The sequence below is a fragment of the Thamnophis elegans genome, chromosome 4, assembly GCF_009769535.1.
Source record: "Thamnophis elegans isolate rThaEle1 chromosome 4, rThaEle1.pri, whole genome shotgun sequence".
NCBI classification, from domain to species: domain Eukaryota; kingdom Metazoa; phylum Chordata; class Lepidosauria; order Squamata; family Colubridae; genus Thamnophis; species Thamnophis elegans.
This window is the reverse complement of record NC_045544.1, coordinates 18,732,622-18,760,488: the sequence shown is the minus strand read 5'-3', so window position 1 is coordinate 18,760,488 and position 27,867 is coordinate 18,732,622. Positions and strand designations below refer to the sequence as shown.

The following is a 27,867-nucleotide window of genomic DNA, read 5'->3' as shown; positions in this document are numbered from 1 at the left end:
GCAGCCAAAGTAAAACTGGTCTCAGTTATTGATCAATGACGCATTGAAATGTTTACTTTCTTTGCTTAAAACTATGGATATTTCTGTTTGCGTTGTTCCCATTTTAGAGGTGGGTAACTGAGAACGCGGCGGAAAAAACAGCAGCTCGCCCATTCCCTGAAAGAGCGAGGACTTGATTTTTCAGTTCTCCCGTCGGCCTGTCGTTTCGGCCGGGAGAAAAATGAAAGGTTGTAACGGCCTGAAAGCGAAAGTCTTCCTCGGAGGGTCCAGTCAAAGAAGCACAAGAAGCCCACACTTTGGCCTCTCTAACTTTTAGTACCCTCTAAGGAAGAAGCAACCGGGGGGGGGATTGGGGGGAGGCTATTCCTAATTTCTGATTGGCCAAATTCCCCTCTTGAGTGACAGCCCTCCTCCTCGCTGGCTCCTCCCCGTCCCAGCCACTTTACTGACACTAATGAGCGAATTCTTCCCACCGGTCTCCTGCCTGGAAGTGCTGACAGATCAAGGCAACAAATTTCAATTCCAAGCCCTAATTTGTGTCCGCAGAGCGTTTGTTACCCATGTCAGAGCTGTCCGGCCCCTCAGACGAGGCAGAACTTGCGGGAGGAGAAGGAGGAGGGGAGGACGGGAAGCTCCGCTTTGGCATACCGGGATCGTCTGGGCTTGCAAAGGGAAGAGGAGGGGGAAACGCTCGGCGACCCACTCCAGGCTGCTAGGTGGTGGATGCAAAAGGAGCGGCGAAGCCAAGCCAAGGCGAGCGCGCGGCCTGGAAGAGCAAACCAGCCGGCGGGGGCGAGAGAGAAGACGGGAGGGTTCCAGTTGGCCGGTCCGACATGGCAGAGAAGCGGAGAGCCTCGCCTTGCACAGTGCTGAGCCTCAAGGCTCACGCGTTCTCGGTGGAGGCGTTGATCGGGGCCGAGAAACAACAGCCGCCGCCGCGGCAATCCCATCAACAGCCGCCGCCGCCGCAGAAGCGACGAAAGTTGCTGGCTGGAGCCAACGGGAAAGAGACGCCGTCCGAAGGTAGCGGCGGCGGCCACGGGAATAGCTGCGACACGGACTCCGGCGAAGGTTCCGGGCAAAGCGCCGCTTCGTCCTCCGGCCCTGAGACCTGCTCGGCCGTGCCTGAAGCAGCGAAGAACTGTGGCGCCCGGGAGTTACCTCCCGGTAAGTTTTTGCGTCCTCTTGCCTTTACAGCCCGCGCTCTCCGCTTAAGAAAGACCTTCCCGCCCCCCTAATTTTCCTTGCCCGGTCATAACTGAAAGTCTTCCAATGGTCCCAATCCCCAGGCTGAGTCTCTTCTCGGAGCGAGAGAAGCTTGGCTCAGCGGCCTGTCCTTTCCCTTCAATTTACCCTGAATAAATCAGACCGAGCTGTCCTGCGGTTTTCCGAAGCATCGACAGGGTCAGGTCGTAGCAGCAGAAAATGCAGGATTAAAAAAAAATAACGGGCAAAGTTCTAATGCTCCGTTCAGTCTTTACTAATAACAATAGTAAAGCACTAATAACACAGTCAAAGGAAGAGTGTAATTTTTATTCTGTTTTGTTTTGTTTCTGGACGGAATTGCTTTCTGTGGGATTTGCCCCAACTGAGTATATACTAGCATGTTTCAGCAGAACCACTGCTTTGCAAATTTCTTTCCCCAATCGAAGGAGACTCGGCTCCTGGAGCTTTGCAATCTAGAAGGAAAAAAGCATAAGTCCAACTGGAAATAAAGGAGAATAAAAATCACACAAGGATTACCTTCACCCTAAAAACGAATTTGTACAATACAGACATAAACAAACTTGATGTTTTGGCACACAACGCTAAGCTACAGAAGGTTTTGTACTGTCTAAGCTTAGTATCTATCCATTCTTATGGGTTGCTTAACGGAGGGAAAGAATTATATTTATTATCATTACTGATAGGGTAGTGTTTTTAGGCTGCAGTCTTCAAAACGTATCTGGTGGTGACTACCATTGAACTAAATGGGGACAAGCTCCATTCAATACCCCATAGACATGTCTAGAAAGGTTATTCATTTATGGGTTTCTCAGATGAATTGCACATGATCTGAAACCTGAGTCAGTTCCACTTAAAACAAGATATTTATATTTTGGGATATTACATTTTAATTTCTGAGAAAAATAATTCAGTTTAGTCTAAATCACTAGTAAGAAAATGATTTATATTAACTCAAACATGGATGGTATGCACTTTTAACCAGATAATCTTTTACTGCTTTTCAGCTTCTCTCTTTTAATTGGACTGAAATGTTATTTATGACAATGAAACCTATTATTTTTTTTCTCGATAGTTACAGTACTTAAAAATATAAATCTTAATATTTTAACTCCGTCAACAACTGCATTGGATTTAATGATGGTCCAATTCAGTGTATGCAAAACAAAATACACTGAATATATTAATAGTAATGTTTCTACCCTTTAAATTGAACGTCAATTAGGGGCCGCTTCCTGGAAATAAATTGATAAACAGTATTACATACTTTCCTTCAAGTGAAAGAAAATATGGGTGAACATGGGTTTTCTTACAAACATGAATTTGGTATTTAAGCTAATTGAAATGTACAGATTTATCTTCAAATGCATTTTGGATTGGATTACTAAATTCATTTGTTTGTTTGGGCAAATAGTTGATATAATCTGTCCCTGCAAAATAACCAGTCCATTGTGGTGTTTTTGTTTATTTGCTTGGTGATGATGTTCCTGTGGGCGCATCTGATAAAGAGGCCTAAAACCCATGAACCTTTATTTCACAATACATCCGAAAATGAAATAATACTAAGGCTCTTTGTTGTCTCCATTTACTTCCAAGTCAATACACCCAGGGTGGCCTTGCACGCCTGGTATTAGATACAATCAGCACAGAAAGGAAGGGGGTCTGGATTTCAGTTAATACTTCCTTTCTACCGCCTTTTAAGTAGGATTTGGGGCCTACGCGGTGAAGTCTCCAAAATCAGCTTCCAATCCATCCATCCCCCCCCCCCAAAAAAAAGAGCCCGCAATTAAAAGACATGTAAAAGCATTCAGCATGGCGAGGCTGCCTTTCCTTAAATTGAGGCTGACTTCAGTTCAGATAGCCCTGGAAAAGCGACGGCTGTCGATAATAACCGTTAAAAAAAAAAAGAGCGAATGTGAAACCAACTAGACTGCTTCTGGTTGAAGGCGATTTATTATTTCCAGGAAGCGGCCCCTAATTGACGTTTAAGACTCCGAATGTCTTTTTTTTTTTTTTTTTTTTTTTGCTGCAAGAGAGCGCGAGACGACAGATCGCACGAACGCGCCGGGTGGGCCTCGCGCTATTTTTTTTGCATAGGGACGCGGTGGGGGAAGGGAATGAATTCTCGCCTTTTCCCACCGAGGTTTTTTCCCCCCTTCCTTCCGAGCCTTTAACCTCGCTTCTCCCCCCCCCCCAATTGTTGGCCGTTTACAAACACCCGCGTGGAATTTAGGCTCGAGGAGCTGTGACCGTACCAAAAAAAAACCCCCACAAAAACAAAAAAACCACACACACACACCAAACATTTGGGGGGGGGGGGAGAAACAGAACGAAAAGCACTCGCCCTTTTCTAAGGTAGGCACGTGCGCATGAAGCGCGCGCGCGCGGGAGAGCTGGCCGGGTAGAACAAGCGAGTCACTTCAGGCGCCTTTTCCCATTGAAAACAAAAACAAAGCGCTGGTTTTGTGACTGGGTTTCTGTGGGATCATTATTATCATTATTATTATCATTATTGTTATTCACTCTTCCCACATGGGAGCTTAGAGCTACCGTAGTCGCTTCTCCTTTCGGTTTAGGCTTTTTTAGGCCGTTTTATTTGTCCTAACCGCCCTCTCGTATCTCCCCCAACTGTTTTGATTCCTACAGGTGGGTTTGAAGAGAGTTTCTTAAACGGCGCGTCGCCCCCTTTGACTCCTGCAGGCCCCGCCAAGGCTGCCTCGCCTTTACTTGCCCCGCCGCAAGTGCCTCGGGTGGACCTGCAAGGCGCGGAGCTCTGGAAACGTTTCCACGAGATCGGCACCGAGATGATTATTACCAAGGCGGGAAGGTAAAGGCTGGGCGAGTCGCCCGACTCAGTGGTTGAAAAAAAAGGCACTGTCGCTAACTCTGAGAATCCGCGCAGCTCCGACATTCACTGTGGAATTTCCGTTTGGGTGGAAGCTTTTACGACCGCATTATATTTCCTTAGAATATATAGTGGTTACATGTTGCTCTTCAATATTCAGTCACAGAACCGACCCCGTTCCACCCGAACGTATTTTGCTGGCGGATGGGTTTTCAAATAAATGGAGAATCAATCACGAAGTGTTTTTAGCTATGAAACGCTCTTCCATCCCCTCCGTGTTGAGATGGAAGTAAATCTCAAAGTCAGAATATTGGTTTGGAATGATACACTAAATCAAAAGGCAAACTATCTCCAAGCGCATATATTCAGAATTTTGTATGTAAATACAAAATTTAGGGATTGTATGTAAATCATTTGAATTAATTGCCATGATTTATATTGCCAGACTTAGAGATAAATTTTAAAACAAGGGGCACAATTTTAGTAACAGTCCTAAAGATGAAGTCCCCACCACCAGCTAATCACTGATCTTCAATATATTCCTTGGAAAGGCTATTGGTTTGAAATTATTTATTAATAAATGATCAGTCTATTTTTGAAAAGTCTAATATTAGGCTTGAAATGTTATTCTCTGTTGTATCTACTTTTTGTAGAATACTTAATAGTGAAAATCTTTCACTTACCATTTCTAGCATCCTGAAGTATGAATAAAATTTATCTAGATGTTTCTGATAGAAAATGAAAAGATTAGAAGCAAAATATTCAGGAGAGACCATTGGTTGCCTTTGGCTTTCTGCTTCAGATAATTTGTATTGTCTCAAGAATTTTTCATGTTCAAACTTTCACCACTATGCTAATTAAACATAAACATTTACTGTTGTGAAAGTAGAAAGTTTAAATTATCCCTAACACGTAATAATATTTAAGAATGGTGTTTATGAATTCAAATTGCTGATATATGAAAATAATTTATCAAATTATGTAGCTGGAGAAACCATTAGAATAATAAATGATGCAAAACGTGGGGAATGACAGGTTTCCTGTCCATTATTTTAACAAAACTACATTCTCCTAAAAATAACTTTTTCTTATTTTCTAAAGAATGTATACTATGATAAAAATCTGCATTGTAGAAATGTATCTGAATGCATTAAAAATGACAGACACATCTGATTGAAGCCATATGTTACCTTCTTTCAGAGAGGCTTTATTAATGATTGAAATGCAGTATTAAAAAACACACGGCAATAATTTTTCTGTCACTTTTTCTTTATCTTACAGATTTAAAAAAATGTTAAAAACTTGTTAGCCACAGCTAGTTTTGCTTCTTGGTTTTTTTTAAACATATTAATAATTTTATTACTTCTAGAATGTAATTTAGATTTCATATTTTTAGAAAAAGACTGAGAATTATATGAAAATAGAACTTTATGCCCTTCATATGAAAATAAAAAGATACTATTTTTTGTTATGAAATTCCTTAAAGCTAAGACAGTTTTTACTGAAGAGCTCATTTGAGAAATACATTACAGTACTTCATAAATTTCAGTTAAACAGTAGCAAAATTTCTGCATGGATTTTTTATTCTTTTAATGAAGTAATTTTTGAACTAATTTTTCCTCACTTTGTGGGAGATGGGCAGTTTAGAAATATGAAGTATAAATACATTTTATAATACCTATTAAATACTGTACTTAAGTCTTTTTACTTAAAGGGGGGAGAATAATTCATAATTGTCTTTATCCAGAAGTAAATTCCATTTACATTATTGGAATTTGTTTCTAAATACACATTTAGAATTGTACCTTTATGGATATATATGTGTCTATATAGTATATGTATATAATTCAGATGTAATCATGATTTGGAGTGTATACATATACACACTTGTGCATACATATCCCCCCCCCTCCAAAAAAACATAAGTAGTATAACCCTGTCCTGGAAAATTCACCTCTGAAACTATGCTTATTCTTTCTGTAACATGTATTCACTGCTGAAAAGGTGACATGCTATAATCTCTCAGTATGCTAATTATTAGAAGCAGCTGATAAGACAAGTGATCTTCTTTTCCCATGACAGAACTGATAGTTTTGATCATCTGTTTACATACCAATTTTGGGGTGTGTATGCATATATGCATGTAATGGTAGAGGGAAAACGTTTATGTTCAGGGCTCTAAGACATGAAAATGAACTATACTTATTTACTTTTGAGAAAACATTTTTGAGGATCAGAATGGCAAACTGAAAATTGTATTTCTGAGTGGCTGCAGCTGCTACTTCAGCCTGGGATGTGAGTTTTAAAACAGAGCAACAAATTAAAAGCAAAAAATAACTAAAATAACTTGCTAATTCGCATCTATACTTATATGGGGTTGAGTTTGTTCCTTGAAGGAATTTCACTAACAAATAAAATACATGTAAAAGTTGTTTTGACATAATGTGTTAGGGTTGTTTTGTGAGTCACTTGGCTCTCATGATTTAAAAGGGGGGGAAGCTATCTGCAGATAACTTTAAACAAGAAAGAGTTGGGGGCTTTACTTCAATCATGTTCCTGATTTTGTGTCCAAATCTGTTTTTTATTAAATACTCTTTCTATATTCAGACGGATGTTTCCTGCAATGCGAGTGAAAATTTCAGGCCTAGATCCTCATCAGCAGTACTACATTGCTATGGATATTGTCCCTGTAGACAACAAAAGATACAGGTAAAGTAGCATTAATATTTAATACATGGGATGAGGGAAATATAGTTTATTTGGAAAATAGCAGAGATTGTGCTTAATTGCCTTCTAAATTCCTGTCTTCTTTTCACCCATGAACAATCCCAAAGTTGGTGATTGTTTTTTGTTTTTGTGTTTGAGTTGCATTATACATTTGGTTCATATTGAATATTCTCTGTTATCAATTTTTTTTATCCTCTTGTTGTAAGCAAGTCTTCAGTTCCTTACTTGCAAATAGGTTCACTGTAAGTAGTAAGACTGAAATGAAGTGGATTGTCTTTACTGTGTGCAAATTGCTTTGCTAGCTCAATTAAAATCAACACTGCATGAATATGGAACTACTCAGTAGCTAAACCTACAAGTATACAAGGCAGCTGTAATTTGTCTGTTTCACTATGGAAACTATGTCTTTACCTAGTCAAGAGGCAAAGGTGTTGTGGTATGTCTTATTGAGATCTTGACATTTGATTAGCAGGTCTACTAGGGACAGCACAGAAGACTCTTCCAGCTAGTGGAAATCCTGGAGGAGACTACAAACCTAAAAGAAGAAATGTACTTGCTTTGCTTAAGTTATAAAAAGGTGGTGGGATGGAGTTTGCTTCATGAAGCAGTTATGATAAAGCATCCCTGTAAAGCTTATACCTTGTCTTTTGCTTAAAAAGAGAAGGGAATGGAAGAAATACTCAGCAATTTTAATACCCTAGATCTGCCTTGAATTATTTCAAGATGGGATATTATTGCATACGTTTTACTGGACTGAATAAATTTTCAAGATGGATGCTACATGGTTTTAATGGAATTATGATAATTCCACGGGATATTGGTAGTTCTTCTTTCTTTGGTTTATTTCTTTGTTAGGGTAGATGTGTAGCAGTTGATTTTCATGCCATCTCCAATAGCAAAGATATACCAAAAATAATTGTTCAATTGTTCTTGTGTATGCTTTATAAAGCTAAACAAATGCCTTAAAATAGATAAGATTAGATTAGATTATTTCTTAAATTAAAATGAAAGTTGAAGAGACATTAGTGAAATACTTGAGAAACTTTGACAAAGTGTAGAACAAAAGCCTATTTTAAAAATATTTTAAAAGAGAAATGGAAGAAATATAATTTTATTCTCTATTATAGTATGTGCACTAGTTAAGTAATGGACCTTTTGCTGGTATACATAGGTCTATATCTGGGCTTTGAGGGCTAAAATGAAGCCTTCATGTGGCTGGCTCAGTAGATCATTAAATCCAGTTAAGCAAAGGATTTTGCTGATAAATTCATTCATACCCATTAGATTCGAATACTATCATTAATGGAGTTTAATGGAGTTCTGTTATTCTCCAAGTTTGATGGATAGTTTTCAGTTTATATAGCCCAAGAAGTGAATACAATTCTGGAAAAATTAACATACACCACGTGTATTCTTGAATAGTTCAATCTTATTCTTTTGGTTTATAAAAGCTAATAGCTAGCCTTGAATTCTATTTTGTTGTGTGATTTCCAGATTTTAATAAAAATGTTTAGGAGCATATAATGGCATGCAATGTACACTTTCCTCCTTGAGAGTATTGTACAGCTTACTGAGATTCACTTGAAAATGGATTGATAGTTATGGGATCAAAACTATTTTGACTGTCTTAGTAGATGCCCTTCCATTAGGCATTTGATAGAATGATTTTTTTGTGATACCCTTGACCTTTTACCAGTTTTAAATAGCATAGTTTCCTTTTGAAGATTGTCCCTTGCTTTTCACCTCGGTGTTACCACAAATTGGATGATTCCTAGTCCTATCTGTCATAATCTAAAGATAATGTTGGTATTTTTGAAATACAGTTTGGTATGGATTGGATGAGAGCAAACAAAATGAAAGCATCTAGCTGCTCTTGTCTGGTAAAAAGATAAGAGAATTGGGGTTCAGATACTTAATTTGAAGATATCTCTAGATTTAATCATAGTTTGGATGCTTCCCTTTCATAGGAATTGTTTGCTCGGCTCCAAATATGCCTGCTTAAGGTGTCTGACTTGGCACTGGTAAGACATAGTATGGTTACATCTGGATTAGATCACTTCCATACTATGTAGGGTTGCTTTTGAAGATTGGAAACTTCAGCTAACTTAAAATGCCGCAGTCAGGCTGTAGACTTAGACCAGTTATAGAAAGAGTGTAACTTTTTGACTACAATATATGGCTCATAGTTGTTTATGGGTACAATTCAGAATGTTTGTTATAAATTCTTAAATAATATAAGGTCAGTTTATTGAAGAATTATCTTCTCTGAGATGAGCAGCCTAGCTGTCAGCTTCTTCCAAGCAGGCTCCTTCTCTCTCTCTCCCAAATTATGTACGCATTTGGTGTAAATTGGAGAGTCTTTTTCAATGGCTTGTACCACATTTGGAAGTCACAGATGAAGAAAACCTGGTTGATTGCTTTCTGTTAACATGCAAAAATAATTTTATTCAAGCCAATATTTGATTTCATTCAAACAATTATGTCTCTGGCTCCTCTGTATTTAAACCTTTATTTCATTTAATAATGTTTATGTCGTTGTACTGATTTTTAAATTGTTTTTTAAATCAAGGAATGTAATTATTAACTGTATTGTATACATAATTATGTTACATAGAATTAATATTTCTTTCTGGTTTTTAATAAGGAAAAGCCAGGCTAGATAGCAGGAGACTGAATTCTAATTCCACTTTAGCTATGAAACCTGTTTGTTGGGTGACTTTGGGCCGGTTATCAGTAGTCTTCAACTTACAACTGATTGCTTCATGACTGTTCAAAGTTACAACAAAGTATAGTATAGAAAAAAGTGGAAAAGTTTGGTTTAGCTATTTAGTATGTGCTATTATTTCTGTGCAATTATGCAATTACTGAATATCTGTCAGTAACATTTATTAATTATTTAATGTAAGATTTCAGTCTTATAGATTTTTGCCAGGTAGTATATATCTGCAATTCCCACTAGAATTCCTAAATTTGTAGAAAGGGAAATAAAATGAATGCTTTCAGAAACTTACAATTATAGCTTTGCTATAAAATTAGGTGTGTTGTATACATTCATTTCTCTGAGGAAAGATTGTAGTTTTATTTATTGGAAGACCTTTTGAACCATTGTTGTTTGAAAATGTGTTAATGTGTTCTTTTTTTAAAAAAACCCAAGTTATTGAATGTAATATATACAACACTATTATATTCTCCTTTCTCCAATCCTGATTTACCTTTTGGATTTATAAAATAAGCCCAATTCTGCATTTATATGTTCTGAAACATCATTCTAATTTATTCTAGTTCAGAATATTGTGATAATACTTTAATACTTTGACCCAATCATTTATTAAAACAGCTGAGAAACCTCAGTTATCATATAAGGGTCAAATAAATAAATATAATTAAAGAGATTAATAAAACATTTTTGTGAATCTGAATTGCACTTGATCACCTTCAGTTGCAAATCTTAAATAAATTTTTCAAATCTTATTCAATAGGATTTCTTTGCTTAAGATTGCTCTACTCATCATGAATGCAAATATATTTGCAGGTGTTATACAAAATGCCATATTTCTAAAATAACAGCCTAATTTTTAAACTTAATTTTTAAAATATTTATTTTTTTACTACTAGCTTTGGTAAAGTTACAGCTCATGCAGATAATTTCTCATCTACATTTAATTCTGCACAGGAATAAGAATGTTAAATAGTGTATTACGAATAAACTTTCTGCTAAATGATTACCGAAATGTATGGAAAGAAATGTTCTAAATATAGATTTAATGTTTGAATACACCACCCAGAGTCCTTTTCTAAGCGAATGGGCAGTTTAGAAATAGGAAATATAAATAAATAAATAAATAAATAAATAAATAAATAAATAAATAAATAAATTTAGTGTGATAGATAGATAGATAGATAGATAGATAGATAGATAGATAGATAGATAGATAGATAGATAGATAGATAGATAAGAACCTGTAGTCACAAACACTTCTGACCACAACCAAATCGGGTTCCAACCAAAAAAATTCACAATTTTTTTTCCCCAGCCAGTTTCCCCTTCCACGCCAATTTTTTTTGTAAGTGCCAAATTTCCAAAATGAGGTCCGGGTCACGACCAAATCGGTTTGCGACCCATATTATGGAGGTTCTACTGTAGATAGATACTTTGCATCGATTGTCTTTGATTGTTAAGCTGATGAATCTGTTTTCTTGGCAGAATGAAAGAGTGTGCATTTTGCTGATTTACTTTTCTTGTTCATCCCTTTCAACTCAGTGATATAAACACATATACAAATCGTCCTCCTAGATTAGATTAAAATCCACCTTAATCCAACATTTCATTTTTCAATACTGGATGCTTCTCTGCACTTATAGGCATAAAACAGACATGCCACTGTCCTTTGTATTTGCTATCTGGAAGTTCTTTGCCTCAACTTTCTTCAAACTAATAAGTCTATGGTAGCCTTACCTCCATGAATCCTCTTTTAAAGCCGCACAGATTAATGGCTATCCTCATATCTTACTGTGGTGAATTGGTGGATAATTCGTCAGAGTACAACATGTTGTGAAATAAAGGTATATTGTTGGATTGCAAGGAGAAGGGAGCACTGATAAAAGCTGTCTCTATCCTCCCTTCTTATTCACCAGGGAAAAGCATTGCTGGGTCGAAAGCCTTTTTACATTAACAAAAGACCCTTTCTTTCTATGGGTTGCAGTTTTAACACCTTTACCTGGGATTAACTCTTACATAACACATAGTTTATTCCTGTACTAAGGACATATTTTCACTTCATAAGATGACAAGCCTGATTGTTTTGCTTTTCTAAGCAAAGTTTTTGTTTATTCAAATTATAATTTTTGAATTGCTTTAATTAACATGAGGTACTTGGAACAAATATTTCTATCTGTAGTTCAATTTATTGATAGAAAAATACTGACTTAATTTATTCAGTAATTAATCTGTTTTATTAAAATATGACCACTAAGCTTAAATCATATAATAGTATTTTTCTTTATGGTAAAGAAGTAATGCCGACCAGGAAAACAGTCCCGCTCTTTATTTTCCTGTAAATATGTTGCTGTGCCTGACTTTCTGGAACAGCATTCCCCCCACCCCCCACCCCAAGGACTGCATGGCCCCAGTGCTGTTGTGTTTAGGAAAGTCTTAAGACAGGATTCTTCTCGAAAACACAGGGCTTAGTGCTTGAACTCAATAACACATAGCAGACTTTGAATCTGTTTTCCTTGGTGTGGTGGTTTTACTACTGTGATGTTTTAGTGTCTTGTTTAGTGTTTTGTTTTTTTGATGTTTTTAACCCTCCTGTAAGCCACCCAGAATCTCTTGGAGAGTAGGCAGCCTTAGAAAGTAAGTAAATAATAATTATTTATTTACTATATTGCTTTCCATGCCAAAGCATCTTGAAGCAATTTTCAATAGGATCAGAAGTAAAATACATAATAAACCCTACTTAAAAACAATATAAAAACAACCATTAAGTAAAATTTAAAGGGGAGGGGGCAATTATAGAGTATACTGATATTACAGCAAACTTGCAAAATAATATTTTCATTATGAATGTCATAAATCTCCCCCATAGGTATGTCTATCATAGTTCCAAATGGATGGTAGCTGGAAATGCTGACTCACCTGTGCCTGCCCGTGTGTACATTCATCCGGATTCACCTGCCTCAGGAGAGACTTGGATGCGGCAAGTGATTAGCTTTGACAAACTGAAGCTTACAAACAATGAACTGGATGACCAGGGTCATGTGAGTTTTTTTATATATTTGTTTTTCAGCAACATTAGCATACAACAGCCTCTCTTGAAAATAAATTAATAAACCTTTGAACTTAACGTTAACAAAAGTTGATTGATTTAGCAAAGCTTATGTCAGCTTTGTTAATGAATATTTTCATATTTTGCCACATCAGTGAATTAGTAATAGTTTCCATCAGATGTTTCTTTGGGGCCTTTGGACAGAAACAAAATTGAGCATATGAAAAATATCAAAACTGAAAGTACAGAACAAACAGTGTACTTTGCTTTTCTCTCTGTAGTTGTTGGATCTTTTAAAAAAGTGAAAAACATAGACTATAAATCCTTAAAATAAGTGTTCTCAAAATATAGGAACCATAGTGCACTAAAGAAAATGTATCTCATGATTTGATAATTTTTGCAAAGATCCCATGAGTACACTATACTCAAAAGGAACAACATGAGTGCTATGTTCACTCTGATAATGATTTATTACCTACCTTACACAACAAGACCTTTTCACAGCTGAAGCTCATTACATCTGCAAAACTGGAAGGGAATTGTATAGTTTAACTATTGTGTTTGAAAGCTCTAAATTGTTTAGTTATGATACTAGGTCATTTGATAATATATGTTATATGCTATAGGGATATTTCCATTTTCAAACAAGAACAAAGGGATACACCCTAGCATCTTTAAAAATGATTAAAATACATATCATGTTATATAGTAATGATAACATACAAATAGTTTTAAGTTGAGTATTTCTTGATAATTTTCATAAATTCGGAAATAGGGGGCTACTTGGACTTAGAAAAATAGACTGCATTTTGGAGGTACATAAGGGCTTTTTTAAGAATACAGAATACAATATTTCTTTTTGTATGTTAGCCTAAATCTACTTTAACTTGCAATTTTAGATGAAATATGGTTTAGATTTAATATTACATTGAATATTTTAAATTACATTTAAATTTTCTAGTTGTACTTAATAATTATCTAATCTGGAAAATCTTTACATGATTCTGGAAAATCTCTTATGAAACTTGGATATTATTCTGCTCATATTATTATTGTTTCTTGTTTTCCTCCTTGTATTATTGACAGATTACCAGTATCTTCATGTCAGTGTTAGGCAAGCGTAATTGTGCCTGAAAATTGGCCTACTAACTTTTAATTCTTTTGTAAATGTTCTTTTAGATGGCAATGCATCTTTGTAAGACAGTTAAAATTAAATCATTTTTAAGATAGTTTATTCCTAGATTAAGAAGTGTGATTCTGTGAGACCCTCAAAGGAATCAAGATAATCAAATAAAAAAGCGGTAAAGACCAATAATAGAAATTGCAACCGTTTTTGAAAAACTATTAGATTTCTGCATCTCATTTGACCATTTCTTTTTTAGAAGTAAGCTGTGGTCTTATCAAACACTACTTTACTATAGTCAGTTTAAATTATTCAGAAGCAGCTGGTATTCAAGCCTCTATGAGATGGATGAAAGGTATAGAAAGCAATTTTTCTATACCTTTTAAATCCATGATGGTGAAGCTATGACACACATGCCGGAAGTGGCACGCAGAGCCATCTCTCTGGGTTCTGACGCGCCGGCCAGCTGGTCTTCACACACGTGGGCATGCTGGAAATCAGAAGATCATCTTCCCAGAGCGCACACCGGCTGACTGCTCTTCCGGTTTCCAACACACACATGCACACTGACCAGCTGGTTTTCACGCATGCATGCATGCCAGAAACCAGAAGACAAGCTGGCCGGTGCACATGTGCATGCCAAAACCAGAAGAGCATCCACCCTGCGCGGGCATGTGCACTGGACAGCTGTTTTTATGGTTTCTGTCATGCACGCGCACACTCCCATATCAGCACTCAGTGCTGAAAAGGTTCGCCAACAATGTTCTAAATCTTCTATATGGATTTACTTAAATCCTCTCTAAAACTGTATAAACGTAGCTATTTATTATTTATGTTGTAGTTTAGAGTTAAGGAAGTGCCCTGCATTAATGAATACTTCAATTTGGAAGAAAGTCAAGTAGCTGTCTTCTGGATCATTTAAAAAAAATATACACCCAAGTGATTGAAAACTAAAAAAATTGAGACAAAAGTTTATATTGAAAAACAATGAGTTTTGAATAATGTTAACGATTGTTACCCAGTCAGAATTATAAAATGGAGAAAGATTATTCAAAAGTATATTGTTTTGATTATTTAGCCACCAAGATTGAATAAAAAATTATTTCAAAATGGTGGAATTATTGCACATTGAATAAATCACAAGGGATGTTCCAAAACATGTTAAATTAAAAATAGTTCAGATTAATTTGCTTACTCAAATATTTACATTTTCCATTTACATCAATTTCATCTTGATGAAATTTTATTATTTTCAAGAGATATTTCTTAGTGTTGGGAATTAGGACATTTTGCAGTGTCTTGCATAGATATTTTTGCAGAGATCAAATTATTTATTTCTTTATATTTGGAATTCCTGTTGGTTGAGTTTAATAAAAAAATAATACTTACAAAGCAATCTAATCCTATCAACTAGCACCATGGGATAGGTTTAGAAAATATAGCATAATACCACATTTAAAATCCATGTGTGCCTGTACACTATTCTATTTCTTTAATCTGGAGTAAAATGCCAGTAGAATAGAATTTATTTCACATTCATATAGGCTGAAAATTATTTGTAATGTCAACCATATTTCCTAAAATGTTCTCCAAATGGCATTTCTGAAGATTCTTCATATAATTTTATAACTTCCATAAAATAAAAATCTGAAGCATTCTTAATATAGTGCACATTCATAGTTGAACTAATGAAAATTAAAGGGGTACAAATTAGAGTAAATATTGTTATTCTCATTTTACTAAACCAAAGAATACTGTTGTTGTCTCTTTGTATTTATAATACTTACTGATAAACTTATTTTCTTCTCTCAAATATACAAAAAATAAATAAATTCAAGTTTACCATTATATTCTGCTTAAATTTCTTTGTTAATTATTTTAAGATTTATTATATTCTTCCATCAACATAAAAACAATTTTACTGATATTAAAAATCTGACTTATTTATTCACTGTAATGTAAACAATTAATATACTTACTACTAAAATAATGGTACCTGTAATTGAAATATTTTTCTGCATTCTGTTTGTGTCTTTAATAGTTCCCAAATTTTAACTCTAGTCTTAAGGGAGCGGGGAGCCTGTTTCGGTCTTGGTTGTGAAATTATAATTAAAAGCATAAGAGAGGCACTGATTTAAAAAAACAAAAACAAGTAAAAATACCAACATACTAGTATATATATTAAAGTATTCCCTTTCTTCACTTGCAATTATGATCAGTACCATAATGCTCTGGCAATCTCAGTGGTTTCTCCTTCACCATAACCCACATTTTAAGCAGACTTACCTTTGCCTTTCAGAAAAATAAGCAGTTGTTCTTGCTGTATCTCTTGAAAATTTTACTGTGTTTCCCACCCTCAGACATTTTAGGGGAGATATTTCATGTGACCAATTCTGCCTTGATGTATCATTACAAATTCCTGGCAGAAGTTTGGACAATTCATAACATTGCCTCTTCATACCAATTAGTATTTCATTAAACAAGATGTTAATAGAGCGAGGACTGTATCTTGTTTTCCAAGTAAACTAGGGTGCCGGCAAATTAAGAGCTGATTTGTTCTAAAGATCACTAGTGAGGAAAGACTCTGAAAAATCTTTAGTCCAACACATAATTAGGCAACTTGATGGCCTCCGGTTGGAAATATTTGAAAACATATTAATTTTCAATGGCATGAATTGTCTTTAAATGTATGTACAGTATGCAGGTGGATCCAATGGATCCATATATGGAATAATTACTAGTATTGATCCTGCAGATTTGCATATTTAGAAATTGCAGAGCAAGGATAAGATTATGTCTAGGATAAAAAGATTAAAATAGAATGCTATTAGACAAGACCAAAAAGTCCTCTAATGTATAGTATTCTATTCCCCATAATCCCCCTATCTCTGCACTGTTTCGGCTACAGTAGAGATGTCTAGATGACTGTTCTATAGTTAATCATTTATAGTGAATACGTTTTATAAAAACCTAAAGTAATATTTATGATCCAGATTTAGCTGTAATCCTGATTTAATTCCTTGGAGTGAATCCAACTGAACTTCGTATTGCATAGTCCTGAATAATACTTTTCAAGAAACACTTTTTTTTTACAATGAGGGTGAATGCCGGCTAACAAACCAAAATTATGACAATAAAAATTAGAAGCAGGGACACAAATACAGGTTGCAAATATAGTTTTCAAAAATCTCTTGACAGCTATAAAATTACGCTCCAAAAATATCAACATACTGATTATTTTATTTTTGCAGAAAGGCTAGAAATTCCATCAATTTATTTGTTATTATCTGTACAGACCCACTGTCTTGAAATTCTAAATCGGTAAGAGAGGACAGATATAGCACAATGATATGGTCTTTGTTGTCACAGATATATTGATTAAATCTGGTTTCTGCTTATGCTGGTTGTTTTACAAACACTTAAGTGCTGCTTGCTTGAAAAAGGTTTAGTGTAGTTTGGGATCTTTTATCAATTTATTTTCTTATCTTGTTTTACAGTATTTAGATCACTAAAACTTGCACTTTAGTTGGACTTTTTACCGCCGCGTTACTTTTTGAAGATACAACAAAATCACAGTGCCTATTTATACCAATTTCTTCCTCTATTTGTATATATTTGTGTTTCATCTGCAAAACTTCTAAGCATGATCAAACAATAAAAGAGTTTGAAGAATCTATAAACATGGGAAAGGGAAAGCAGTAAGTTTGAAATATAATTAGCATTCAAGCTAAAGTATACTATTAAAAATACTATAAAAATACTCTTAGGCTTTTCATGGTGAACTTTAAAAAAAATTATTTCACAGTCACATTTTTTTTATCTCAGTCACATTCAGAAGTGTACACATCCAGGTAAATATATTGAATTGAAATGAGAGATACTTTTTTCTAATCTTTAATATTATTCTAATCCTGTGTGACTTTGTGTAGTTGTAACAGACCATTTACTGGCAAATCCAGGACTTTTTAGCAAAAGAAAGAAATATAATAACTCAGTTCATTAGTTTCATCCAGAAGGCTTTGACATGAAATAAGTTCAAAATCTAAGTCCTATTCATTTTGTTGAAACTTGTATCCAAGGAATTGCTTCATGAAAATGAAGGGAGAATTTCTACAGTAATTTTTACTTTTTAGGGTTTTTTTTTTTCTTGGAAATAATAGTCCACAATACATTGGCTTCTCGTTCTTAAAGGGAAGATTATCTTTACTTCTAATTTCTCCAACCAGTCCCAGAATTCTCTTGTACTGAGATGAAATCATTCATCAGTGATGCATTATCTGAAGACATTTTGTCAAGTCAAAATCTTTGGCCAGTTATTTCTGTAAGACAACTAGTGGTGATATTTTTTGCAGAAGTCCATTGGCAAATGAGTAACAACAAAAAATAACTCCTTGTGCGAAAGAGTCTCTAGATGGAAAAATAGATAAATAACTTTCCATATGGATAGTGCCAAAAGCATTCACACTCACTTATTCACTCTACTCTCTCTCACACAAAGAAGTGTATTAACATTTTCAGAATTATGGAGTGATTTCTTCTTCAGTGTGATTTTACCAAAGTAATACAAAGTACCCAAAATATCTAGAATACTTTTGAAATGTTTGCTTCAGCAGAATGATTGTTGATATCTTGTTCTGATAAAAATGCAGATGTTGGGGAAAGTACTTGGGGGAAACTTATCTAAGCATATTTGGTGTGCATCTGATAAAACTGTCAAAAATCAGAGTTCAGTGTAATGGAAGTTTACGTATGTGGAATTTTGCTTATCCAAAAGACTGTCACTATCCCAAGTGTGGAATGATTTCACTTAAAAGTGTCCTAATGATAGCCAAGACTTTTATTTTTTCCAAACATAGAATCCTTCCATTTTTGGGCACAGTAAGTTTTTATGAAATTTGGCATTCAATAAGATATCATAAAATGGGAACAGGGAATTATGACATGCAGTGCTGAATTTAATATTTTGTGGCCAATAATGAAACAGGAAATTAAAAATTGTATTCATTTTAAATTGATAGACTGTTGGCCAGTAGCCATGAAAAGAAAAGAAGTTGAAAGTCATTTTCTTTTTAAAAACAAAAACAAAAAAAAACTTTCAAAAGTAATACCGGTACATTGTTTTATTTGAAGCAAATTCAGATGCATCCTAAAACTCATGTAAGTTTAGAGAAACTCCAGAAATAATTGAAAATTATGGTTTATAAGATATTATGAAAGCATTCCCATGTTCCTTCTAGAGGTTTCACATGAACAATTTTGAATTTCAGAAGCAACAAAAAGATGTGACATTTCAGAGATGTAGTAGACTTTGCACAGTCTGATGGACTGTGTTTTACAATTCCTTTTCAGAAATATTTTTCTTCTGAAAGAGATGGGTGGTTTTAAAAAACCCAAATAAATAAATAGCAATTGAGAATCTATACACTAAGTTAAAATATTTCTTGTCCTCCTGGAGGCCTGTTGTATTTTCAATTTTTAACTAGTTCCTTGAGCTTTTAGTTTTGCCACTCTAATTCCATTTTCTTTTGTCTTGCCCAAGCTCACAGTTCACATTGTTAACCAGTGTGTTAACAATGAATCCACATATGTAGCTATATGAACAGTGGCTATTCTAACTTTTTACAACAGTTTTTGCCAAGTCAATAGTCTATAGGTATTTTGTACTTGAACTCCAACAATTCTTAAACATGCACTGGGAATTATAAATGCTGAGATTGAATACTTCTGTGATATTAGATAGGGAAATTGCTACATTGTGAAGGAAACATATAGAAAGGCGAGCTCTGGGCTTCAGTACTTGTTTAAAAAACTTGCTACCTGGGTGAATACATTGAGATTCTATGAATGACCAAGGAGACAGAATGAACGAGTAGTAATAGGAGAACAACATTTGATTTGATTTGATTGATTTGATTTGATTTATTGCATTTCTATGCCGCCCTATTCCCAGAGGGACTCAGGGCGGCTCACAAACCAAAGTAAGGGGGGGGGATACAAACAGGAGGAAAACAACGGACAAACAACTACAACAATTTAAAAACAATCAACAACCACACAATTCGAGCGGGGACGGGAACTCGTCAGCCCCAGGCCTGTCGGAACAGCCAGATTTTAAGGGCTTTGCGGAAAGCCTGAAGGGTGGTGAGGGTCCGAATGTCCACGGGGAGCTCGTTCCAGAGGGCCGGAGCAGCCACAGAGAAGGCCCTCCTCCGGGTGGTAGCCAATCGGCATTGGCCGGTAGATGGAATTCGGAGGAGGCCTAGTCTGTGGGATCTAATAGGTCTGTTGGAGGTAATTGGCAGCAGGCGGTCAATCAGCAATCAGCATATAAACAATCAGCATATAAAGATTGATCCAGTATTCCTGGCAAGGAAGACTGGAATATTCAATGTAGTTGCAGGGTAGGTAGGGATTAGTTTCATGACTAGATTGTTTGAAATATTAGTCAGGAGTGTTTGTAAGCAGAATTATTATTTGAAATTAAGATTTTCTTTGCAGGATTGCCTCCATTCTTTGACAAGCTTCTCATAGCATCAATTGGACATCCTTATATTTTGGCTTGTATAGATAAACCCTATCTGTACTGTAATGAATAGTGTAGCAGTGACATATCTTTGATTCTGATTAAATTAAAGTCTAAGATTTCCTTTGCTGTGGTCTAAATTATGCTATCCTAATGCAAAGAGTTTTAGAATGACACAGTTTACTATCATATCCTTATAAGGTAATATTTTTTTTAAAATATGTTTATATTATAATAAATAAAAGATTAAATTACTCCTTGTAAATTAGGTATATTCAGTAGCTGATGAATATATGATTTCTTCATGATTTAGCAAACAGAAAGTTCAAGAGTATTTCTTTAATCTAATCTTTAACAGAATCTACTTCAGTCCAACAACTCATTTTAAAAATCTTTGATAATTGCTTTTGATAGCTTAAAAAGTATAATCCAAAGTCATTCTATTGAACTAAAATTGGGTAGTTTTGAGATTCAACACAGTATATTTGCTTTAGTTAGAATAAAGCAAGATGGGCAATTCATATTATTATATTTAAAATATTTACGTGGAAGAAACAGGAAGAAAATTAGAACATTTTTCTTTCTTTCTCTTTTTCAATATAGATAATTCTTCATTCTATGCACAAATACCAGCCACGTGTCCATGTCATTCGAAAAGACTGTGGAGATGATCTCTCCCCAGTCAAACCCATTCCTTCTGGTGATGGTGTGAAGGCATTCACTTTTCCCGAAACTGTTTTCACTACTGTCACAGCATATCAGAACCAACAGGTAACTTTTGTTTTGTTTTGTTTTAATGCTGATGGCTTACTAGGATGGACATTAAAGTCTTATCAAAAGTCAAACAAAAGAAATACTGGCAAGCAGAAAAAAACTATGTCATAGCTTTACAATAAAAACCAGTACTGACCTACATAATATTGAATCTGATTTATTTTGAAGGGCTGATAAAAAGAGAGGATTGAAAACTACACAGAATAAACACAATACTGCCTCCTTCAAGGTTGTTGGTACCTGTCCATTTCCCCCCAAAAAAGTATTAAATCACTTCTTGAATCAATTATTTACTCCTCTACTAACTATCCAGATGAAGTAGATGGGAAACATATACAACCTGCTAGTAATAAAAATTATGCCTCAGAGGTTCTTATCATTTTGTACATTCTTTCCCAGCCAGGTGTGAGTCACCATGCACAGAGCTATTAGATATATCTGCAGGTACTATAAGAATAGAGAGATGCAAATTCTTTGTTGCCCTTTCCACAACCCTTTAAACTTGGCCATGGCTAGGTTTGATTGACAGAATAGAACAATGTTGAATTTTGAACATAAAGTTAGATGTGAATTATTTAAAATAATTGGCTGAAATATCAGAAGGCTGCAGTTAATTCTCTTTGCTGACAAATGTAGATATCAAGGGTATTATCCACCTCCCAATGCATCTCTGTTAGCCTCCAAAGAAGTGGTAGTAAAGTTTATGGGTAGAAAAAGCAATTCCATCAAAATGAGATATGCTACTGGTGTTTAGATTTTCCCCGCATGATTTTTACAGGAATTAAATTTCCATTGAACTGTGTTTAGTTAGTTTCATTGAACAAATAATAACTTAAATTTTTAATATACAGTGGTTTTTTGGCATGTATTTGCAGAATATGCTTGCATTGTTCTTTAATGGTTAATTCAATTTTTATGTAGACTTTCTATGTGTGATTTTAAAAATTAATGAATATTAAGATTATTGGTTTTAAAGTCCTATATTTTATAGGTCTGCACATTTTCTACGTATTATCTTTACAGATTACCAGACTCAAGATTGATAGAAATCCTTTTGCAAAAGGATTTAGAGATTCAGGCCGCAACAGGTAAATGTTTTGACATTTATAGTAAAACTATAAGTTATTCATGAAAATGCATAAATATTTGGAGCAAAAGTAGCATATCTAAGTTGTGTTTCATTTAGGAATTAAAATTTGGTATCTGCCTTCCTCTCAGAATCTGCCTTCCTGTCAGTTGTGTCACATGTGTCCTGTATTCTGGAACAATAGAAAACAGTCCTTGATTGTCTCCTATGTGATAGCCTTTCAGGTATTTGAAGAGTAGTCTCATATGCCCACTCAATTTGTTTAATATTTAATATATAAATCTTCAGCCATAGAGCTTGGTTTCTACTTTCTAGGTCAGATTTATTGCCCCTTTCTGAACATATTTCGCTTTCTTTGAACTTCCTGTAGTTCTTCTTTTGGGATGCTTAGCAAAACCATTTAGTGAAAAAAATGTCATTTTTTTTGCTCATATTACATTGTATGTAAAAATCAGGAGATTTGTGTGGGGGAAGTATACTGTGTATGACTGAAAATAGGCTTTATTGAAAATTCTTTTGACAGACTTTGGAAAAGAATATTATAAAAATCTTTACTCCAGGAGGTAAAACATATTTTTCCCTTACTTAGAAAAAACATATGTTAATAAAATTGGGCATTTGGATGTATAAATTTTGATGGTGATAACAAGTAGGACAATCCTCAAAAGCATCTTGTATAAATTATCACATTGGCTTCATTTCTTCAGGAGATATGGGCTCCTATTACCACAGGGATAAAAAAAATTAAGGCTATTTTTGAAATTCACATAACATACTATTTCATAATTCTTTCCACCAGTGTTTTTGGGATCAGTCTGGCACCACTGTCTTAGAAAAGCAATGTCATGGGAGAATACTGGTTGTTTCAAATTGCTAAGTTAAATTGCAATTCTGGTTTGATTGTGTCTCCAAAGAAAGTGAATTCCATACGTTAATTATGTATTCTACAAAAGAAGTACTTTGTCTTTTCTCTCCAGACTCTATTGCCAATCAATTTAATTGGTTGACTTCAAGTTCTAGTGGTATGAAGCAAACTAAAAAAAAATGTATTTTTCTCCATATCACTTATCATTTTGCAAATTGCTAGCCCATTTTTTTCTCAATTAAAAGGACCTAGCTATTTTAGTATTTTCTCGGGGATAATTTTAGTTGCAATTTTCTATACCTTTCCCATTTGTGATTTTTTTTTTAGTTCTATGAGATGAACAGAGTAATAAAATCATGATTGTATGTAGGCTTAAGTGTTATGTAGGAATATGTATTTTTAAGAGAAAATATATCTGTATCTCAGGAATCTGCTGATAATTGTTATCATGCAAGTCCATCCCAAAATAGAATCCCTGGCCCACTTACTTGCATGATTGTGTTATTCTATTGAGTTGCATACATTTAAGCAGTAAAATTTTTAAAGCAAATTAACATTTCAGCAATTGCAGAAACAGTTTACACTGAAAATCAATAGTTGGGAGGTATTTAATGTATTTTTAGTTTTTAAAATGTTTTATTTAGTAGCAGCCATAAAGAGAGAAACCAACATCCTTTATCTTTGGCATTTTTTTATGGGTCACAAGCACGTTCACCAGAAATGACTTCGAGGTCCAAAGAACCAAAGCTTGGTTGCTGTCTTGGTATTAATATTCTGGTGGATATGATTATTATAATAGGAACATTATACCAGAAATACATAAATAATCAAGAAAATAAGTTGTCATGTAGCATTAGACTATGCATGAAATCCTTCAAACCTGAATAAGACTTCAAAGTTGAGAATTTTATTTGTTTGGTAGATGACACAGCTTTCTCCAAGTCCTTGTTGGGTAAGTTGTTCTGTGAAAACATCATAGTTTAAAATAGAGATACACAACATGTGGTCTGCCAGCAAACTCTCAACATGGCTGCTGGTGACAAATAATTAGCATTACAGTATAGTTCCACAACATTTGGAAAGTGTGATTTGCACACTCTTGTTTTAATATAAACTCTAACTTTTAAAACAAAACAAACTAAAACAATTTAAAGTATGATTTTCATTGGTATAGAATGACAAATCATGAATTAAAAAAATTAAAACTGAGTCATGGTTTCTTCCTACCATACAGAAGAATTGCTGGACTTCAACGTTCAAGGCTTTGTTTGAGCTTGCAGAAGCTCACGCATTTTAACATTTTTTTTAAAAAAAAAATGCTTAAAAGGTTGACAGAAATGTAATGATACATATATCATTAACAAAATTGGATAACTTCAAAATGAAGATAACAAAAAGGAAGGAAAAATATTAAATCCCTGGAAAGTTATAAACAAAACTAAAAAAAAGTTCAAATGTTGCTTGAAAGCCTTATTCCCCATTTTTTAGGATGAGATGGGATGTTCTGGGGAAACCTAATTCAGATCTTTACAAAAATGTACAATCCTTTTCTGGCTAATAGCATATACATTTCTCCATATTTGCTACAGTGCACTTCAGCTTTATCTGTGAATCATATTTAGCGAAATAATACCATGCTGAAAATGTGAACAACTTTTAGGTAATTCAACTCTCAAAATATTCTTATTACGTTGTCTAGGATGGGACTGGAAGCTTTAGTAGAATCTTATGCATTCTGGAGACCTTCACTGAGAACTCTTACATTTGAAGATATACCTGGGATTGCAAAACAAGGTAGCTTGTCTATGGATTGAATTATAATCTATGTGTTGTTTCCTTCATTTAGGTAATAACTTTTGTTTATTTAAATATTTGGCTATAAAATCTTGTGTTTGTTTTAAAAGTTATACTGATAGACTGAATCCATTTTTCTATTAATAATAAAAATCAAATAAATCTAATAAAAATATATTAGAAATTTCAACAAGGGCTATTAAGTAAAAAATAATTATTAGTAAATATACAGTACCCCATTTTGTCAGATACTGAAAAAAATGAAAAAATACAGCCCATACAAAAGTGATCTGAGAGCAATCAGGAGTTTCCTTCATTGCAATTATTTAAGAATCAGACTTTTCCTTGCTATCAGACCTCCTGTAGATTCTCTAGCCAAAAAATAAAAAGTACTTAACTGTCATCCAGCAGATTGAATCTCCCAATAGATTAACTGGTTAGAAAAGCAGTAACTTTTTTATTTTAACATGATTTCATACAAATATTTAGATTCATTTCTTCCAGAAGTTCCTGAAATTAAGAGTACCAGCAACAAAATTTAAGAGTTGATTCAGTTTATGCAGAATAACATAAAACTATTGTGTGTAGGAAATATTTCTGAAGCTAAAACCCAATTTTAAAAATGATGAAGTCCTATACTGATTCTATAGGAAAAGAGAAAAACTTTTGGTACCATATTATAGGACAGGACACCAATCCAGATACAGAATTTAACAAGAAAAACATGTTCAACATAATTGGTTTTAAATGTTTTATGTGATTTGTATAATTAATGTATAACAGCTAGCCAAAAATAGATGTGGGCAGATCTTGCTTGTAATTATGACGACTTATAATTACAATAATAATAACAGTTGCCACATCAATTAGCATTAAATCATTGAAATTCCTTCCCTCCCATCCGCATTTGCTACATTTAAAAAAAAGGAATATTTTTTTTGACATTACCAACTGCTTTCTAACTTTTTCCAGGACTTCTTTACTTCTTTTTTTCTATCTCTTCTCCAGTATGCTGTCCCTTCTCCAACATATCACTACAAACTATACCATGCATATTATAAATCACCCACAGTTATTGTATAGTAACAGATTCTAATCTGGATTCTCTCAATCTTTGATCTAAGGAAGATTTTTTGTGCAAGCTACACAGCTGTTAAACTACAGTAGTGCATGTCTTTCCACAGTGAGGCAAATGTTTGATCCACTAAGGATAAATAATAGGTGTTTGGTTCTATAAATACACAGTAGTTATATTAGTGTGAAGACTTCAGCTAATATAAGCACAAGTCCAACTGCTCTCTGTATTTAGCAAGAGGTGGGCAGTTCAACCTTCCTTCTAATTAAATGATCCAACATGAATGTTGTATTTATTTAATTCCCAGCTCTCATTTTCTAGATTTTTGTTTTATTTATTTCTACACTACCCGTTTCACCTGTTATATTGTTTATAGAGTTCAGGTTATGTTTCCTTACTTCTTCCCCTTTCTATTTGTAATGCCTTTTGAAGATTATTCTGTAAAATGCAAGGGGTGGTACAACAGGAAATTAATTCCCACGATAAATAAAATTTTGAGGTATAATATATAATATAAAGAAAATTATTTCTTTACAACTGTCTTTAATTAAGAATCTCAAACAATTATTTGCTTTTTAATATAACCTATAAAGTGATGTAAGATGGCAAAAGCTGAGGAGTATAAAAGGGGCAGGAGAAGTCTTCCCTCTCCATTTTGCCCTGTTATTACTTCCTATTGAAGGAAGAGTTACATTCTTGCATTTAATGTTGGCTTGCTGTCATCAGATATGGCAGTAGATGCTATCTTGCACTCTTGAAGTAATTGAACTATTAGTCTGTTCATTTTTTTCATTTTTTTTTTATTCCTGTAGCAACAAAAAAAAGCCATTTTTGTGCTAACCTGGTATAATCTTATACCAGGCAACTTTAGGGCAAAATGCAACAGGAATAGTTAAATGTCTTTCTGTAATATTCTGATATTTCCTTTCAGGAAACACTGGTTCTTCCAGTTTGCTCCAGGGATCTACTAATGGGGTACCATCTACTCATCCACATCTCCTTCCTGGGTCACCTTGTTCGCCTCCTGCTTTTCACCTCACTCCCAATACTAGCCAGTTCTGCAGCCTTGCTTCAGCTGACTATACAGCCTGTGCTCGCTCAGGTCTAACCCTTAACAGGTACAGTACTTCGTTGACTGAAACATACAACAGACTTGCAAATCAAACCAGTGAGACCTTTGCAACCCCAGCAACTCCCTCTTACGTTGGCGTATCAAATGGTTCAGCAGTGAATATGCCTGTGGCAGGTAGTGACGGTGATGCATTCAGTTGTCCGCAGGCGGGATTATCAATGCAAATTTCAGGGATGTCTCCACAACTCCAGTACATTATACCTCCTCCATCTGGCAATGCCTTTCCAACAAATCAAACCCATCCGAACTCTTACAACACTTTCAGGCTACATAGTCCTTGTGCTCTGTATGGATACAACTTCTCCACCTCCCCCAAACTGGCTGCAAGTCCTGAGAAAATTGTTTCTTCCCAAGGAACTTTCTTGGGGTCATCACCAAGTGGAACCATGACAGATCGACAGATGTTGCCCCCTGTAGAAGGAGTGCACTTACTTAGCAGTGGGGGGCAGCAAAATTTCTTTGACTCTAGGACCCTAGGAAGCTTAACACTGTCATCATCTCAAGTATCTGCACATATGGTTTGATAAATACTTCTAAAATAAAAGTACAGTGCATTTCTTTTTACAATGTACTCTCCCCCCCTTTTTTTGGAATAATGCCAAGGTGATTAATATGACTTGTAAGGTAATTGTATGAATAACAACAAAGGAAATTAGACTGAATCTTTTGATTTGCTTGTGGGCAAACATTTGGACAGATTCTGGCATCTGAGTTAATATGATTTCGTTATCGGAATAGTCCATTTAGTTTCTGAGTAGCATGCACTTCATTTTATAACACGTTTGGCCATATGCAACAAATTAAGCAGGACTTCCTCCAGCACTCTTTCCCACATTTTTCCTTCTTTAAGGAACAAAACAACACTCAACTCTGATGTAGATGAAACAAAAAAACACTTCACCATGTATACGTTGTACTTGTATTATATGTTTG

The 27,867-nt window shown here is 34.8% G+C and overlaps 1 protein-coding gene across 1 annotated transcript; it reads left to right on the top strand.

Annotated features, from left to right (window-relative positions):
- The first annotated feature begins 806 nt into the window (after positions 1–806).
- On the top strand, positions 807–27,458 carry TBX18 (T-box transcription factor 18). Its single transcript, XM_032215193.1, has 8 exons — positions 807–1,167; positions 3,871–4,051; positions 6,677–6,778; positions 12,382–12,553; positions 20,811–20,978; positions 22,005–22,069; positions 24,633–24,727; positions 26,734–27,458. Exons 1-8 carry the CDS (start codon positions 834–836, stop codon positions 27,456–27,458), a joined length of 1,842 nt encoding a protein of 613 aa, XP_032071084.1. The 5' UTR covers positions 807–833.
- Positions 27,459–27,867: the final 409 nt, after the last annotated feature.

Bases quoted from the DNA above. Each gene is read 5' to 3' on its own strand.
- TBX18 (XM_032215193.1), top strand. From the start codon at position 834: ATGGCAGAGAAGCGGAGAGCCTCGCCTTGCACAGTGCTGAGCCTCAAG. The intron at 4,052-6,676 runs GTAAAGGCTGGG...TTCTATATTCAG, and splicing joins ATTATTACCAAGGCGGGAAG to ACGGATGTTTCCTGCAATGC. The intron at 6,779-12,381 runs GTAAAGTAGCAT...TCTCCCCCATAG, and splicing joins GTAGACAACAAAAGATACAG to GTATGTCTATCATAGTTCCA.